Source organism: Oncorhynchus mykiss, chromosome 3 (genome assembly GCF_013265735.2).
Source record: "Oncorhynchus mykiss isolate Arlee chromosome 3, USDA_OmykA_1.1, whole genome shotgun sequence".
Taxonomy (NCBI): domain Eukaryota; kingdom Metazoa; phylum Chordata; class Actinopteri; order Salmoniformes; family Salmonidae; genus Oncorhynchus; species Oncorhynchus mykiss.
The window spans coordinates 84107960-84127270 of record NC_048567.1 but is presented as its reverse complement, the minus strand read 5'-3'; the positions used below and the strand labels follow the sequence as shown (position 1 = coordinate 84127270).

The window sequence follows — 19311 nt, the reverse complement described above, 5'->3', positions numbered from 1 at the left end:
AGGAACTAAGGCCAGAACGTGACACTCATGTTTGATATTAAAGACCGTAGGACAGGAGATCTCTTGAAGATCCCCCCTGTTGACTGCTGTTCCTGAAAGTGTTCATTAGTTTAGTTAGTTCAGTATGTGAAGTGAGTGAATGGGTGAATATTAGAGAGTGATGCACATCGTAGGCAAGGTGAACTGGCTCTCTAGCTTATGAAGGAGAAACATTTACCTTCTGTAGACCAAGTCTGTAGACCAAGCTATGTGTATCTCTGTATGGTGCTATGATCCTGAAATGGAAAGGATCTCCGTACCTGCCCCTAACCAACTCTGACCCCTAACCTCTGACCCCTGCTGTGTGATGTCATCCTCTGACCCTGTGATGTCATCATCCCCAGACCCGCGGCCGCTGTACCGCGAGGAGACCATCGTGATTGCCTTGGCGTCTGTCTCCATAGTAGCAGTGCTGATCGTGGCGCTGTTCTTCGGGTACCGCATGCTGAGTGGAGACAGGAAACAGGGACTACACAACATGGACATGATGGAGGCCGCAGCCTCAGAACCCAGCCTCGACCTGGACAGCCTTAAACTACTAGAGGTGAGTAGTGGTGTTGTAGTACTTAGGGTTGCTGTTACTAGTGGTTAGGGTTATTATGACATGACATGATGGAGGCCGCAGCCTCAGAACCCAGCCTCGACCTGGACAGCCTTAAACTACTAGAGGTGAGTAGTGGTGTTGTAGTACTTAGGGTTGCTGTTACTAGTGGTTAGGGTTATTATGGCATGACATGATGGAGGCAGCAGCCTCAGAACCCAGCCTCGACCAGGACAGCCTTAAAGGACAACTCCACCACTTTTCAACCTCGTATTCATTCTCTCCAGCACCATACCAGTGTCTACATATGTGAAAACATGTTTCTATAAACTGGGGTTAAAAAGAGAAGAAGAAAGGTCCTGTAAAAATGTTCTTTCTATCCAGAGGGAGGGTCGTTTCTAGGCAGAGGGAGGGTCGTTTCTAGGCAGAGGGAGGGTCGTTTCTAGGCAGAGAGAGGGTCGTTTCTAGGCAGAGGGAGGGTCGTTTCTAGGCAGAGGGATGGTCGTTTCTAGGCAGAGGGATGGTAATTTCTTTGGAGCCAGAGGGGAGGGTCGTTTCTTTGTAGCCAGAGGGGAGGGTAGTTTCTTTGTAGCCAGAGGGGAGGGTAGTTTCTTTGGAGCCAGAGGGGAGGGTCGTTTCTTTGTAGCCAGAGGGGAGGGTAGTTTCTTTGTAGCCAGAGAGTTGAGGGATGTTTCTTTGTAGCCAGAGAGTTGAGGGTTGTTTCTTTGTAGCCAGAGAGTTGAGGGTCGTTTCTCTCTAGCCAGAGAGTAGGGTCGTTTCTCTCTAGCCAGAGAGGAGGGTCGTTTCTCTCTAGCCAGGGAGGAGGGTCGTTTCTCTCTAGCCAGAGAGGAGGGTCGTTTCTCTCTAGCCAGAGGGAGGGTCGTTTCTCTCTAGCCAGGGAGGAGGGTCGTTTCTCTCTAGCCAGAGGGAGGGTCGTTTCTAGGCAGAGTGATGGTCGTTTCTAGGCAGAGGGATGGTTGTTTCTTTGGAGCCAGAGGGGAGGGTTGTTTCTTTGGAGCCAGGGGGGAGGGTCGTTTCTTTGTAGCCAGAGGGTTGAGGGTTGTTTCTTTGTAGCCAGAGAGTTGAGGGTCGCTTCTTTGTAGCTAGAGAGTTGAGGGTCGTTTCTTTGTAGCCAGAGAGTTGAGGGTCGTTTCTTTGTAGCCAGAGAGTTGAGGGTCGTTTCTCTGTAGCCAGAGATTTGAGGGTTGTTTCTCTGTAGCCAGAGAGGAGGGTCGTTTCTCTCTAGCCAGAGAGGAGGGTCGTTTTCTCTAGCCAGAGAGGAGGGTCGTTTCTCTCTAGCCAGGGAGGAGGGTCGTTTCTCTCTAGCCAGAGAGGAGGGTCGTTTCTCTCTAGCCAGGGAGGAGGGTCGTTTCTCTCTAGCCAGAGAGGAGGGTTGTTTCTCTCGAGCCAGAGGGAGGGTCGTTTTCTTGCTCTCCAGGACACCGCGAATCTCATAGTGTTTGACAATGTTTTTTTATTGATGATGTCATACAGTATGTAGACACTGGTGTTGTGCTGAACGTGGAGTTGAGTTGACCTTTAAACTCCTAGAGGTGAGACTAGAATGGCAGTGTTATCACCTTACTAGCTTATAATGGATGGCCCCTTCCTCTCTCTCCCTCTATCTCTCTTCCTCTCTCCCCCTCCTTCTCTCTTACTCTCTCCCTCTCTCTTCCTCTCTCCCTCGCCCCTCTTCCACTCTCACTCTCTGTCTCTTTCTCTCTCCCAGTTGATTGGTCGTGGGCGGTATGGCTCAGTGTATAAAGGTTCTTTAGACGAGCGTCCCGTGGCGGTCAAGGTGTTCACCTACCAGAACCGGCTGAACTTTGTCAACGAGCGAGCCATCTACCGTGTCCCACTGCTGGAGCACGATAACATCGCACGCTTCATCGTAGGAGACGAGAGACTCACAGCCGATGGACGCGTGGAGTACCTACTGGTCATGGAATATTACCCTCATGTGAGTACTGTACCTACTGGTCATGGAATATTACCCTCATGTGAGTACTGTACCTACTGGTCATGGAATATTACCCTCATGTGAGTACTGTACCTACTGGTCATGGAATATTACCCTCATGTGAGTACTGTACCTACGGGTCATGGAATATTACCCTCATGTGAGTACTGTACCTACGGGTCATGGAATTACCCTCATGTGAGTACTGTACCTACTGGTCATGGAATATTACCCTCATGTGAGTACTGTACCTACGGGTCATGGAATATTACCCTCATGTGAGTACTGTACCCACTGGCCTGGCTGGAATATTACCCTCATGTGAGTACTGTACCCACTGGCCTGGCTGGGATATTACCCTCATGTGAGTACTGTACCCACTGGCCTGGCTGGGATATTACCCTCATGTGAGTACTGTACCCACTGTGGCCAGGCTGGTCTAGGGGTAATGCCACAGCTTCTGGTGTCAGCATATGTTCAAATCCAGTCTCCTGTCCTTTGACACAGTCTGTCTTTCACCACTGTCATCCTCTATATGTTCTATACTATTATAAGACCTGTTGTTTGGATCATGGATTGTCATTGGTTGATACCAGGGAGTTATTCACCATAATCCCTGTGTAACAGTTCTATTTGAATTATCAAGATGCATCCACTGTCCCACAGCCCAGCCATACATTCATTAACTTCATCCACTGTCCCACAGCCCAGCCATACATTCATTAACTTCATCCACTGTCCCACAGCCCAGCCAGGCATTTATAAACTTCATCCACTGTCCCGCAGCCCAGCCATACATTCATAAACTTCATCCACTGTCCCACAGCCCAGCCAGGCATTTATAAACTTCATCCACTGTCCCACAGCCCAGCCATACATTCATAAACTTCATCCACTGTCCCACAGCCCAGCCATACATTCATTAACTTCATCCACTGTCCCACAGCCCAGCCATACATTCATTAACTTCATCCACTGTCCCACAGCCCAGCCAGGCATTTATAAACTTCATCCACTGTCCCGCAGCCCAGCCATACATTCATAAACTTCATCCACTGTCCCACAGCCCAGCCAGGCATTTATAAACTTCATCCACTGTCCCGCAGCCCAGCCATACATTCATAAACTTCATCCACTGTCCCGCAGCCCAGCCAGGCATTTATAAACCTCATCCACAGTCCCGCAGCCCAGCCATACATTCATGAACTTCATCCACTGTCCCACAGCCCAGCCATACATTCATAAACTTCATCCATTGTCCCGCAGCCCGGCCATACATTCATAAACTTCATCCACTGTCCCACAGCCCAGCCATGCATTCATAAACTTCATCCACTGTCCCGCAGCCCAGCCATACATTCATAAACTTCATCCACTGTCCCACATCACAGCCATACATTCATAAACTTCATCCACTCTCTCCCAGAAAAAAGCATGGGGCAATACATAAGCCTCCCTATGTTGCCGGTCTGCCCCTGTGCTAGATGTTGCAGGTTTTTGTTATGTGATGTCCACCTTGCCATAGAGAGAAGGAATGTGAAGAGACTGACAGCTTCTCTGATCCAGGTGAATTGATTTATCAGGATCATTATAATGGATATAAGAAATGGCAACAATAGAAACAAAGGTAAAACAAATGACCGTGTACATAGTTTGCATATATCTTTTCAGCTATTTGACGCGATCGTATGTTAGCTTTAGTTGGCCAGCTAGCTAGCAAAGGAGAATTATATAGAACAACCTTTAGTCGGGAGTTATCACAATAATCCAAAGGTTCACATGCCTTCACATGCCTAATTATAAAATTCATAGAGTATTACCCTCACATGATCCCTACATCTTAGATAGATAGAAGCTGTTCAACAGTCTGATGGTAATAGAAGCTGTTCAACAGTCTGATGGTAATAGAAGCTGTTCAACAGTCTGATGGTGATAGAAGCTGTTCAACAGTCTGATGGTAATAGAAGCTGTTCAACAGTCTTATGGTGATAGAAGCTGTTCAACAGTCTGATGGTGATAGAAGCTGTTCAACAGTCTGATGGTGATAGAAGCTGTTCAACAGTCTGATGGTGATAGAAGCTGTTCCACAGTCTGATGGTGATAGAAGCTGTTCATCAGTCTGATGGTGATAGAAGCTGTTCAACAGTCTGATGGTGATAGAAGCTGTTCAACAGTCTGATGGTGATAGAAGCTGTTTAACAGTCTGATGGTGATAGAAGCTGTTCAACAGTCTGATGGTGATAGAAGCTGTTCAACAGTCTGATGGTAATAGAAGCTGTTCAACAGTCTGATGGTCTGGTAATAGAAGCTGTTCAACAGTCTGATTGTAATAGAAGCTGTTCAACAGTCTGATGGTCTGGTAATAGAAGCTGTTCAACAGTCTGATGGTCTGGTAATAGAAGCTGTTCAACAGTCTGATGGTGATAGAAGCTGTTCAACAGTCTGATGGTAATAGAAGCTGTTCAACAGTCTGATGGTCTGGTAATAGAAGCTGTTCAACAGTCTGATGGTAATAGAAGCTGTTCAACAGTCTGATGGTCTGGTGATAGAAGCTGTTCAACAGTCTGATGGTGATAGAAGCTGTTCAAAAGTCTGATGGTATTAGAAGCTGTTCAACAGTCTGATTGTAATAGAAGCTGTTCAACAGTCTGATGGTGATAGAAGCTGTTCAACAGTCTGATGGTGATAGAAGCTGTTCAACAGTCTGATGGAGATAGAAGCTGTTCAACAGTCTGATGGGGATAGAAGCTGTTCAACAATCTGATGGTGATAGAAGCTGTTCAACAGTCTGATGGTAATAGAAGCTGTTCAACAGTCTGATGGTCTGGTGATAGAAGCTGTTCAACAGTCTGATGGTGATAGAAGCTGTTCAACAGTCTGATGGTGATAGAAGCTGTTCAACAGTCTGATGGTAATAGAAGCTGTTCAACAGTCTGATGGTAATAGAAGCTGTTCAACAGTCTGATGGTCTGGTAATAGAAGCTGTTCAACAGTCTGATGGTGATAGAAGCTGTTCAACAGTCTGATGGTCTGGTGATAGAAGCTGTTCAACAGTCTGATGGTGATAGAAGCTGTTCAACAGTCTGATGGTGATAGAAGCTGTTCAACAGTCTGATGGTGATAGAAGCTGTTCAACAGTCTGATGGTAATAGAAGCTGTTCCACAGTCTGATGGTGATAGAAGCTGTTCATCAGTCTGATGGTGATAGAAGCTGTTCAACAGTCTGATGGTAATAGAAGCTGTTCAACAGTCCGATGGTAATAGAAGCTGTTCAACAGTCTGATGGTGATAGAAGCTGTTCAACAGTCTGATGGTGATAGAAGCTGTTCAACAGTCTGATGGTAATAGAAGCTGTTCAACAGTCTGATGGTAATAGAAGCTGTTCAACTGTCTGATGGTCTGGTAATAGAAGCTGTTCAACAGTCTGATGGTCTGGTAATAGAAGCTGTTCAACAGTCTGATTGTAATAGAAGCTGTTCAACAGTCTGATGGTGATAGAAGCTGTTCAACAGTCTGATGGTGATATAAGCTGTTCAACAGTCTGATGGTGATAGAAGCTGTTCAACAGTCTGATGGTAATAGAAGCTGTTCAACAGTCTTATGGTGATAGAAGCTGTTCAACAGTCTGATGGTGATAGAAGCTGTTCAACAGTCTGATGGTGATAGAAGCTGTTCAACAGTCTGATGGTGATAGAAGCTGTTCCACAGTCTGATGGTGATAGAAGCTGTTCATCAGTCTGATGGTGATAGAAGCTGTTCAACAGTCTGATGGTGATAGAAGCTGTTCCACAGTCTGATGGTGATAGAAGCTGTTCATCAGTCTGATGGTGATAGAAGCTGTTCAACAGTCTGATGGTGATAGAAGCTGTTCAACAGTCTGATGGTGATAGAAGCTGTTTAACAGTCTGATGGTGATAGAAGCTGTTCAACAGTCTGATGGTGATAGAAGCTGTTCAACAGTCTGATGGTAATAGAAGCTGTTCAACAGTCTGATGGTCTGGTAATAGAAGCTGTTCAACAGTCTGATTGTAATAGAAGCTGTTCAACAGTCTGATGGTCTGGTAATAGAAGCTGTTCAACAGTCTGATGGTCTGGTAATAGAAGCTGTTCAACAGTCTGATGGTGATAGAAGCTGTTCAACAGTCTGATGGTAATAGAAGCTGTTCAACAGTCTGATGGTCTGGTAATAGAAGCTGTTCAACAGTCTGATGGTAATAGAAGCTGTTCAACAGTCTGATGGTCTGGTGATAGAAGCTGTTCAACAGTCTGATGGTGATAGAAGCTGTTCAACAGTCTGATGGTATTAGAAGCTGTTCAACAGTCTGATTGTAATAGAAGCTGTTCAACAGTCTGATGGTGATAGAAGCTGTTCAACAGTCTGATGGTGATAGAAGCTGTTCAACAGTCTGATGGAGATAGAAGCTGTTCAACAGTCTGATGGGGATAGAAGCTGTTCAACAATCTGATGGTGATAGAAGCTGTTCAACAGTCTGATGGTAATAGAAGCTGTTCAACAGTCTGATGGTCTGGTGATAGAAGCTGTTCAACAGTCTGATGGTGATAGAAGCTGTTCAACAGTCTGATGGTGATAGAAGCTGTTCAACAGTCTGATGGTAATAGAAGCTGTTCAACAGTCTGATGGTAATAGAAGCTGTTCAACAGTCTGATGGTCTGGTAATAGAAGCTGTTCAACAGTCTGATGGTGATAGAAGCTGTTCAACAGTCTGATGGTCTGGTGATAGAAGCTGTTCAACAGTCTGATGGTGATAGAAGCTGTTCAACAGTCTGATGGTGATAGAAGCTGTTCAACAGTCTGATGGTGATAGAAGCTGTTCAACAGTCTGATGGTAATAGAAGCTGTTCAACAGTCTGATGGTGATAGAAGCTGTTCAACAGTCTGATGGTGATAGAAGCTGTTCAACAGTCTGATGGTGATAGAAGCTGTTTAACAGTCTGATGGTGATAGAAGCTGTTCAACAGTCTGATGGTGATAGAAGCTGTTCAACAGTCTGATGGTGATAGAAGCTGTTCAACAGTCTGATGGTAATATAATCTGTTCAACAGTCTGATGGTGATAGAAGCTGTTCAACAGTCTGATGGTAATAGAAGCTGTTCAACAGTCCGATGGTAATAGAAGCTGTTCAACAGTCTGATGGTGATAGAAGCTGTTCAACAGTCTGATGGTGATAGAAGCTGTTCAACAGTCTGATGGTAATAGAAGCTGTTCAACAGTCTGATGGTAATAGAAGCTGTTCAACTGTCTGATGGTCTGGTAATAGAAGCTGTTCAACAGTCTGATGGTCTGGTAATAGAAGCTGTTCAACAGTCTGATTGTAATAGAAGCTGTTCAACAGTCTGATGGTGATAGAAGCTGTTCAACAGTCTGATGGTGATATAAGCTGTTCAACAGTCTGATGGTGATAGAAGCTGTTCAACAGTCTGATGGTAATAGAAGCTGTTCAACAGTCTGATGGTGATAGAAGCTGTTCAACAGTCTGATGGTGATAGAAGCTGTTCAACAGTCTGATGGTAATAGAAGCTGTTCAACAGTCTTATGGTGATAGAAGCTGTTCAACAGTCTGATGGTGATAGAAGCTGTTCAACAGTCTGATGGTGATAGAAGCTGTTCAACAGTCTGATGGTGATAGAAGCTGTTCCACAGTCTGATGGTGATAGAAGCTGTTCATCAGTCTGATGGTGATAGAAGCTGTTCAACAGTCTGATGGTGATAGAAGCTGTTCAACAGTCTGATGGTGATAGAAGCTGTTTAACAGTCTGATGGTGATAGAAGCTGTTCAACAGTCTGATGGTGATAGAAGCTGTTCAACAGTCTGATGGTAATAGAAGCTGTTCAACAGTCTGATGGTAATAGAAGCTGTTCAACAGTCTGATGGTGATAGAAGCTGTTCAACAGTCTGATGGTGATAGAAGCTGTTCAACAGTCTGATGGTAATATAATCTGTTCAACAGTCTGATGGTGATAGAAGCTGTTCAACAGTCTGATGGTCTGGTAATAGAAGCTGTTCAACAGTCTGATGGTGATAGAAGCTGTTCAACAGTCTGATGGTAATAGAAGCTGTTCAACAGTCTGATGGTCTGGTAATAGAAGCTGTTCAACAGTCTGATGGTAATAGAAGCTGTTCAACAGTCTGATGGTCTGGTGATAGAAGCTGTTCAACAGTCTGATGGTGATAGAAGCTGTTCAACAGTCTGATGGTATTAGAAGCTGTTCAACAGTCTGATTGTAATAGAAGCTGTTCAACAGTCTGATGGTGATAGAAGCTGTTCAACAGTCTGATGGTGATAGAAGCTGTTCAACAGTCTGATGGAGATAGAAGCTGTTCAACAGTCTGATGGGGATAGAAGCTGTTCAACAATCTGATGGTGATAGAAGCTGTTCAACAGTCTGATGGTAATAGAAGCTGTTCAACAGTCTGATGGTCTGGTGATAGAAGCTGTTCAACAGTCTGATGGTGATAGAAGCTGTTCAACAGTCTGATGGTGATAGAAGCTGTTCAACAGTCTGATGGTGATAGAAGCTGTTCAACAGTCTGATGGTGATAGAAGCTGTTCAACAGTCTGATGGTGATAGAAGCTGTTCAACAGTCTGATGGTAATAGAAGCTGTTCAACAGTCTGATGGTGATAGAAGCTGTTCAACAGTCTGATGGTGATAGAAGCTGTTCAACAGTCTGATGGTGATAGAAGCTGTTTAACAGTCTGATGGTGATAGAAGCTGTTCAACAGTCTGATGGTGATAGAAGCTGTTCAACAGTCTGATGGTGATAGAAGCTGTTCAACAGTCTGATGGTAATATAATCTGTTCAACAGTCTGATGGTGATAGAAGCTGTTCAACAGTCTGATGGTAATAGAAGCTGTTCAACAGTCCGATGGTAATAGAAGCTGTTCAACAGTCTGATGGTGATAGAAGCTGTTCAACAGTCTGATGGTGATAGAAGCTGTTCAACAGTCTGATGGTAATAGAAGCTGTTCAACAGTCTGATGGTAATAGAAGCTGTTCAACTGTCTGATGGTCTGGTAATAGAAGCTGTTCAACAGTCTGATGGTCTGGTAATAGAAGCTGTTCAACAGTCTGATTGTAATAGAAGCTGTTCAACAGTCTGATGGTGATAGAAGCTGTTCAACAGTCTGATGGTGATATAAGCTGTTCAACAGTCTGATGGTGATAGAAGCTGTTCAACAGTCTGATGGTAATAGAAGCTGTTCAACAGTCTGATGGTGATAGAAGCTGTTCAACAGTCTGATGGTGATAGAAGCTGTTCAACAGTCTGATGGTAATAGAAGCTGTTCAACAGTCTTATGGTGATAGAAGCTGTTCAACAGTCTGATGGTGATAGAAGCTGTTCAACAGTCTGATGGTGATAGAAGCTGTTCAACAGTCTGATGGTGATAGAAGCTGTTCCACAGTCTGATGGTGATAGAAGCTGTTCATCAGTCTGATGGTGATAGAAGCTGTTCAACAGTCTGATGGTGATAGAAGCTGTTCAACAGTCTGATGGTGATAGAAGCTGTTTAACAGTCTGATGGTGATAGAAGCTGTTCAACAGTCTGATGGTGATAGAAGCTGTTCAACAGTCTGATGGTAATAGAAGCTGTTCAACAGTCTGATGGTCTGGTAATAGAAGCTTTTCAACAGTCTGATTGTAATAGAAGCTGTTCAACAGTCTGATGGTCTGGTAATAGAAGCTGTTCAACAGTCTGATGGTCTGGTAATAGAAGCTGTTCAACAGTCTGATGGTGATAGAAGCTGTTCAACAGTCTGATGGTAATAGAAGCTGTTCAACAGTCTGATGGTCTGGTAATAGAAGCTGTTCAACAGTCTGATGGTAATAGAAGCTGTTCAACAGTCTGATGGTCTGGTGATAGAAGCTGTTCAACAGTCTGATGGTATTAGAAGCTGTTCAACAGTCTGATTGTAATAGAAGCTGTTCAACAGTCTGATGGTGATAGAAGCTGTTCAACAGTCTGATGGTGATAGAAGCTGTTCAACAGTCTGATGGAGATAGAAGCTGTTCAACAGTCTGATGGGGATAGAAGCTGTTCAACAATCTGATGGTGATAGAAGCTGTTCAACAGTCTGATGGTAATAGAAGCTGTTCAACAGTCTGATGGTCTGGTGATAGAAGCTGTTCAACAGTCTGATGGTGATAGAAGCTGTTCAACAGTCTGATGGTGATAGAAGCTGTTCAACAGTCTGATGGTAATAGAAGCTGTTCAACAGTCTGATGGTAATAGAAGCTGTTCAACAGTCTGATGGTCTGGTAATAGAAGCTGTTCAACAGTCTGATGGTGATAGAAGCTGTTCAACAGTCTGATGGTCTGGTAATAGAAGCTGTTCAACAGTCTGATGGTGATAGAAGCTGTTCAACAGTCTGATGGTGATAGAAGCTGTTTAACAGTCTGATGGTGATAGAAGCTGTTCAACAGTCTGATGGTGATAGAAGCTGTTCAACAGTCTGATGGTGATAGAAGCTGTTCAACAGTCTGATGGTAATATAATCTGTTCAACAGTCTGATGGTGATAGAAGCTGTTCAACAGTCTGATGGTAATAGAAGCTGTTCAACAGTCTGATGGTGATAGAAGCTGTTCAACAGTCTGATGGTGATAGAAGCTGTTCAACAGTCTGATGGTAATAGAAGCTGTTCAACAGTCTGATGGTAATAGAAGCTGTTCAACTGTCTGATGGTCTGGTAATAGAAGCTGTTCAACAGTCTGATGGTCTGGTAATAGAAGCTGTTCAACAGTCTGATTGTAATAGAAGCTGTTCAACAGTCTGATGGTGATAGAAGCTGTTCAACAGTCTGATGGTGATATAAGCTGTTCAACAGTCTGATGGTGATAGAAGCTGTTCAACAGTCTGATGGTAATAGAAGCTGTTCAACAGTCTGATGGTAATAGAAGCTGTTCAACAGTCTGATGGTAATAGAAGCTGTTCAACAGTCTGATGGTGATAGAAGCTGTTCAACAGTCTGATGGTCTGGTAATAGAAGCTGTACAACTGTCTGATGGTAATAGAAGCTGTTCAACAGTCTGATTGTAATAGAAGCTGTTCAACAGTCTGATGGTGATAGAAGCTGTTCAACAGTCTGATGGTCTGGTAATAGAAGCTGTTCAACAGTCTGATGGTCTGGTAATAGAAGCTGTTCAACAGTCTGATGGTAATAGAAGCTGTTCAACAGTCTGATGGTAATAGAAGCTGTTCAACAGTCTGATGGTAATAGAAGCTGTTCAACAGTCTGATGGTAATAGAAGCTGTTCAACAGTCTGATGGTCTGGTAATAGAAGCTGTTCAACAGTCTGATGGTCTGGTAATAGAAGCTGTTCAACAGTCTGATGGTAATAGAAGCTGTTCAACAGTCTGATGGTAATAGAAGCTGTTCAACAGTCTGATGGTAATAGAAGCTGTTCAACAGTCTGATGTTAATAGAAGCTGTTCAACAGTCTGATGGTGATAGAAGCTGTTCAACAGTCTGATGGTCTGGTAATAGAAGCTGTTCAACAGTCTGATGGTGATAGAAGCTGTTCAACAGTCTGATGGTCTGGTAATAGAAGCTGTTCAACAGTCTGATGGTAATAGAAGCTGTTCAACAGTCTGATGGTAATAGAAGCTGTTCAACAGTCTGATGGTAATAGAAGCTGTTCAACAGTCTGATGGTGATAGAAGCTGTTCAACAGTCTGATGGTCTGGTAATAGAAGCTGTTCAACAGTCTGATGATGATAGAAGCTGTTCAACAGTCTGATGGTCTGGTAATAGAAGCTGTTCAACAGTCTGATGGTAATAGAAGCTGTTCAACAGTCTGATGGTAATAGAAGCTGTTCAACAGTCTGATGGTCTGGTAATAGAAGCTGGTCAACAGTCTGATGGTAATAGAAGCTGTTCAACAGTCTGATGGTCTGGTAATAGAAGCTGTTCAACAGTCTGATTGTAATAGAAGCTGTTCAACAGTCTGATGGTGATAGAAGCTGTTCAACAGTCTGATGGTGATATAAGCTGTTCAACAGTCTGATGGTGATAGAAGCTGTTCAACAGTCTGATGGTAATAGAAGCTGTTCAACAGTCTGATGGTGATAGAAGCTGTTCAACAGTCTGATGGTGATAGAAGCTGTTCAACAGTCTGATGGTAATAGAAGCTGTTCAACAGTCTTATGGTGATAGAAGCTGTTCAACAGTCTGATGGTGATAGAAGCTGTTCAACAGTCTGATGGTGATAGAAGCTGTTCAACAGTCTGATGGTGATAGAAGCTGTTCCACAGTCTGATGGTGATAGAAGCTGTTCATCAGTCTGATGGTGATAGAAGCTGTTCAACAGTCTGATGGTGATAGAAGCTGTTCAACAGTCTGATGGTGATAGAAGCTGTTCAACAGTCTGATGGTAATAGAAGCTGTTCAACAGTCTGATGGTCTGGTAATAGAAGCTTTTCAACAGTCTGATTGTAATAGAAGCTGTTCAACAGTCTGATGGTCTGGTAATAGAAGCTGTTCAACAGTCTGATGGTCTGGTAATAGAAGCTGTTCAACAGTCTGATGGTGATAGAAGCTGTTCAACAGTCTGATGGTAATAGAAGCTGTTCAACAGTCTGATGGTCTGGTAATAGAAGCTGTTCAACAGTCTGATGGTAATAGAAGCTGTTCAACAGTCTGATGGTCTGGTGATAGAAGCTGTTCAACAGTCTGATGGTATTAGAAGCTGTTCAACAGTCTGATTGTAATAGAAGCTGTTCAACAGTCTGATGGTGATAGAAGCTGTTCAACAGTCTGATGGTGATAGAAGCTGTTCAACAGTCTGATGGAGATAGAAGCTGTTCAACAGTCTGATGGGGATAGAAGCTGTTCAACAATCTGATGGTGATAGAAGCTGTTCAACAGTCTGATGGTAATAGAAGCTGTTCAACAGTCTGATGGTCTGGTGATAGAAGCTGTTCAACAGTCTGATGGTGATAGAAGCTGTTCAACAGTCTGATGGTGATAGAAGCTGTTCAACAGTCTGATGGTAATAGAAGCTGTTCAACAGTCTGATGGTAATAGAAGCTGTTCAACAGTCTGATGGTCTGGTAATAGAAGCTGTTCAACAGTCTGATGGTGATAGAAGCTGTTCAACAGTCTGATGGTCTGGTAATAGAAGCTGTTCAACAGTCTGATGGTGATAGAAGCTGTTCAACAGTCTGATGGTGATAGAAGCTGTTTAACAGTCTGATGGTGATAGAAGCTGTTCAACAGTCTGATGGTGATAGAAGCTGTTCAACAGTCTGATGGTGATAGAAGCTGTTCAACAGTCTGATGGTAATATAATCTGTTCAACAGTCTGATGGTGATAGAAGCTGTTCAACAGTCTGATGGTAATAGAAGCTGTTCAACAGTCTGATGGTGATAGAAGCTGTTCAACAGTCTGATGGTGATAGAAGCTGTTCAACAGTCTGATGGTAATAGAAGCTGTTCAACAGTCTGATGGTAATAGAAGCTGTTCAACTGTCTGATGGTCTGGTAATAGAAGCTGTTCAACAGTCTGATGGTCTGGTAATAGAAGCTGTTCAACAGTCTGATTGTAATAGAAGCTGTTCAACAGTCTGATGGTGATAGAAGCTGTTCAACAGTCTGATGGTGATATAAGCTGTTCAACAGTCTGATGGTGATAGAAGCTGTTCAACAGTCTGATGGTAATAGAAGCTGTTCAACAGTCTGATGGTAATAGAAGCTGTTCAACAGTCTGATGGTAATAGAAGCTGTTCAACAGTCTGATGGTGATAGAAGCTGTTCAACAGTCTGATGGTCTGGTAATAGAAGCTGTACAACTGTCTGATGGTAATAGAAGCTGTTCAACAGTCTGATTGTAATAGAAGCTGTTCAACAGTCTGATGGTGATAGAAGCTGTTCAACAGTCTGATGGTCTGGTAATAGAAGCTGTTCAACAGTCTGATGGTCTGGTAATAGAAGCTGTTCAACAGTCTGATGGTAATAGAAGCTGTTCAACAGTCTGATGGTAATAGAAGCTGTTCAACAGTCTGATGGTAATAGAAGCTGTTCAACAGTCTGATGGTCTGGTAATAGAAGCTGTTCAACAGTCTGATGGTCTGGTAATAGAAGCTGTTCAACAGTCTGATGGTAATAGAAGCTGTTCAACAGTCTGATGGTAATAGAAGCTGTTCAACAGTCTGATGGTAATAGAAGCTGTTCAACAGTCTGATGTTAATAGAAGCTGTTCAACAGTCTGATGGTGATAGAAGCTGTTCAACAGTCTGATGGTCTGGTAATAGAAGCTGTTCAACAGTCTGATGGTGATAGAAGCTGTTCAACAGTCTGATGGTCTGGTAATAGAAGCTGTTCAACAGTCTGATGGTAATAGAAGCTGTTCAACAGTCTGATGGTAATAGAAGCTGTTCAACAGTCTGATGGTGATAGAAGCTGTTCAACAGTCTGATGGTCTGGTAATAGAAGCTGTTCAACAGTCTGATGATGATAGAAGCTGTTCAACAGTCTGATGGTCTGGTAATAGAAGCTGTTCAACAGTCTGATGGTAATAGAAGCTGTTCAACAGTCTGATGGTAATAGAAGCTGTTCAACAGTCTGATGGTCTGGTAATAGAAGCTGGTCAACAGTCTGATGGTAATAGAAGCTGTTCAACAGTCTGATGGTGATAGAAGCTGTTCAACAGTCTGATGGTAATAGAAGCTGTTCAACAGTCTGATGGTAATAGAAGCTGTTCAACAGTCTGATGGTAATAGAAGCTGTTCAACAGTCTGATGGTGATAGAAGCTGTTCAACAGTCTGATGGTAATAGAAGCTGTTCAACAGTCTGATGGTAATAGAAGCTGTTCAACAGTCTGATGGTCTGGTAATAGAAGCTGTTCAACAGTCTGATGGTAATAGAAGCTGTTCAACAGTCTGATGGTAATAGAAGCTGTTCAACAGTCTGATGGTGATAGAAGCTGTTCAACAGTCTGATGGTAATAGAAGCTGTTCAACAGTCTGATGGTAATAGAAGCTGTTCAACAGTCTGATGGTCTGGTAATAGAAGCTGTTCAACAGTCTGATGGTAATAGAAGCTGTTCAACAGTCTGATGTTGATAGAAGCTGTTCAACAGTCTGATGGTAATAGAAGCTGTTCAACAGTCTGATGGTCTGGTAATAGAAGCTGTTCAACAGTCTGATGGAGATAGAAGCTGTTCAACAGTCTGATGGTAATAGAAGCTGTTCAACAGTCTGATGGTGATAGAAGCTGTTCAACAGTCTGATGGTAATAGAAGCTGTTCAACAGTCTGATGGTGATAGAAGCTGTTCAACAGTCTGATGGTCTGGTAATAGAAGCTGTTCAACAGTCTGATGGTAATAGAAGCTGTTCAACAGTCTGATGGTAATAGGAGCTGTTCAACAGTCTGATGGTCTGGTAATAGAAGCTGTTCAACAGTCTGATGGTAATAGAAGCTGTTCAACAGTCTGATGGTAATAGAAGCTGTTCAACAGTCGGATGGTCTGGTAATAGAAGCTGTTCAACAGTCTGATGGTAATAGAAGCTGTTCAACAGTCTGATGGTGATAGAAGTTGTTCAACAGTCTGATGGTAATAGAAGCTGTTCAACAGTCTGATGGTAATAGAAGCTGTTCAACAGTCTGATGGTGATAGAAGCTGTTCAACAGTCTGATGGTAATAGAAGCTGTTCAACAGTCTGATGGTGATAGAAGCTGTTCAACAGTCTGATGGTCTGGTAATAGAAGCTGTTCAACAGTCTGATGGTGATAGAAGCTGTTCAACAGTCTGATGGTCTGGTAATAGAAGCTGTTCAACAGTCTGATGGTAATAGAAGCTGTTCAACAGTCTGATGGTGATAGAAGCTGTTCAACAGTCTGATGGTGATAGAAGCTGTTCAACAGTCTGATGGTAATAGAAGCTGTTCAACAGTCTGATGGTGATAGAAGCTGGTCAACAGTCTGATGGTAATAGAAGCTGTTCAACAGTCTGATGGTAATAGAAGCTGGTCAACAGTCTGATGGTAATAGAAGCTGGTCAACAGTCTGATGGTAATAGAAGCTGTTCAACAGTCTGATGGTGATAGAAGCTGTTCAACAGTCTGATGGTCTGGTGATATAAGCTGTTCAACAGTCTGATGGTCTGGTAATAGAAGCTGTTCAACAGTCTGATGGTAATAGAAGCTGTTCAACAGTCTGATGGTAATAGAAGCTGTTTAACAGTCTGATGGTGATAGAAGCTGTTCAACAGTCTGATGGTAACAGGAGCTGTTCAACAGTCTGATGGTGATAGAAGCTGTTCAACAGTCTGATGGTCTGGTAATAGAAGCTGTTCAACAGTCTGATGGTGATAGAAGCTGTTCAACAGTCTGATGGTCTGGTGATAGAAGCTGTTCAACAGTCTGATGGTGATAGAAGCTGTTCAACAGTCTGATGGTCTGGTGATAGAAGCTGTTCAACAGTCTGATGGTAATAGAAGCTGTTCAACAGTCTGATGGTGATAGAAGCTGTTCAACAGTCTGATGGTCTGGTGATAGAAGCTGTTCAACAGTCTGATGGTAATAGAAGCTGTTCAACAGTCTGATGGTCTGGTGATAGAAGCTGTTCAACAGTCTGATGGTAATAGAAGCTGTTCAACAGTCTGATGGTGATAGAAGCTGTTCAACAGTCTGATGGTGATAGAAGCTGTTCAACAGTCTGATGGTAATAGAAGCTGTTCAACAGTCTGATGGTAATAGAAGCTGTTCAACAGTCTGATGGTAATAGAAGCTGTTCAACAGTCTGATGGTGATAGAAGCTGTTCAACAGTCTGATGGTAATAGAAGCTGTTCAACAGTCTGATGGTGATAGAAGCTGTTCAACAGTCTGATGGTGATAGAAGCTGTTCAACAGTCTGATGGTAATAGAAGCTGTTCAACAGTCTTATGGTGATAGAAGCTGTTCAACAGTCTGATGGTGATAGAAGCTGTTCAACAGTCTGATGGTGATAGAAGCTGTTCAACAGTCTGATGGTGATAGAAGCTGTTCCACAGTCTGATGGTGATAGAAGCTGTTCATCAGTCTGATGGTGATAGAAGCTGTTCAACAGTCTGATGGTGATAGAAGCTGTTCAACAGTCTGATGGTGATAGAAGCTGTTTAACAGTCTGATGGTGATAGAAGCTGTTCAACAGTCTGATGGTGATAGAAGCTGTTCAACAGTCTGATGGTAATAGAAGCTGTTCAACAGTCTGATGGTCTGGTAATAGAAGCTTTTCAACAGTCTGATTGTAATAGAAGCTGTTCAACAGTCTGATGGTCTGGTAATAGAAGCTGTTCAACAGTCTGATGGTCTGGTAATAGAAGCTGTTCAACAGTCTGATGGTGATAGAAGCTGTTCAACAGTCTGATGGTAATAGAAGCTGTTCAACAGTCTGATGGTCTGGTAATAGAAGCTGTTCAACAGTCTGATGGTAATAGAAGCTGTTCAACAGTCTGATGGTCTGGTGATAGAAGCTGTTCAACAGTCTGATGGTATTAGAAGCTGTTCAACAGTCTGATTGTAATAGAAGCTGTTCAACAGTCTGATGGTGATAGAAGCTGTTCAACAGTCTGATGGTGATAGAAGCTGTTCAACAGTCTGATGGAGATAGAAGCTGTTCAACAGTCTGATGGGGATAGAAGCTGTTCAACAATCTGATGGTGATAGAAGCTGTTCAACAGTCTGATGGTAATAGAAGCTGTTCAACAGTCTGATGGTCTGGTGATAGAAGCTGTTCAACAGTCTGATGGTGATAGAAGCTGTTCAACAGTCTGATGGTGATAGAAGCTGTTCAACAGTCTGATGGTAATAGAAGCTGTTCAACAGTCTGATGGTAATAGAAGCTGTTCAACAGTCTGATGGTCTGGTAATAGAAGCTGTTCAACAGTCTGATGGTGATAGAAGCTGTTCAACAGTCTGATGGTCTGGTAATAGAAGCTGTTCAACAGTCTGATGGTGATAGAAGCTGTTCAACAGTCTGATGGTGATAGAAGCTGTTTAACAGTCTGATGGTGATAGAAGCTGTTCAACAGTCTGATGGTGATAGAAGCTGTTCAACAGTCTGATGGTGATAGAAGCTGTTCAACAGTCTGATGGTAATATAATCTGTTCAACAGTCTGATGGTGATAGAAGCTGTTCAACAGTCTGATGGTAATAGAAGCTGTTCAACAGTCTGATGGTGATAGAAGCTGTTCAACAGTCTGATGGTGATAGAAGCTGTTCAACAGTCTGATGGTAATAGAAGCTGTTCAACAGTCTGATGGTAATAGAAGCTGTTCAACTGTCTGATGGTCTGGTAATAGAAGCTGTTCAACAGTCTGATGGTCTGGTAATAGAAGCTGTTCAACAGTCTGATTGTAATAGAAGCTGTTCAACAGTCTGATGGTGATAGAAGCTGTTCAACAGTCTGATGGTGATATAAGCTGTTCAACAGTCTGATGGTGATAGAAGCTGTTCAACAGTCTGATGGTAATAGAAGCTGTTCAACAGTCTGATGGTAATAGAAGCTGTTCAACAGTCTGATGGTAATAGAAGCTGTTCAACAGTCTGATGGTGATAGAAGCTGTTCAACAGTCTGATGGTCTGGTAATAGAAGCTGTACAACTGTCTGATGGTAATAGAAGCTGTTCAACAGTCTGATTGTAATAGAAGCTGTTCAACAGTCTGATGGTGATAGAAGCTGTTCAACAGTCTGATGGTCTGGTAATAGAAGCTGTTCAACAGTCTGATGGTCTGGTAATAGAAGCTGTTCAACAGTCTGATGGTA

The 19311-nt window shown here is 43.0% G+C and overlaps 1 protein-coding gene across 1 annotated transcript in view; it reads left to right on the top strand.

Moving 5' to 3' along the window:
* Nucleotides 1-19311, top strand: part of LOC110504983 (bone morphogenetic protein receptor type-2-like) — a 146325-nt gene that overhangs the window by 92992 nt on the left and 34022 nt on the right. The window contains exons 4-5 of the mRNA XM_036975362.1: nt 384-583; nt 2310-2540. Of these exons, the coding sequence (XP_036831257.1) occupies nt 384-583; nt 2310-2540 (431 nt within the window). The remainder of the gene's footprint in view (nt 1-383; nt 584-2309; nt 2541-19311) is intronic.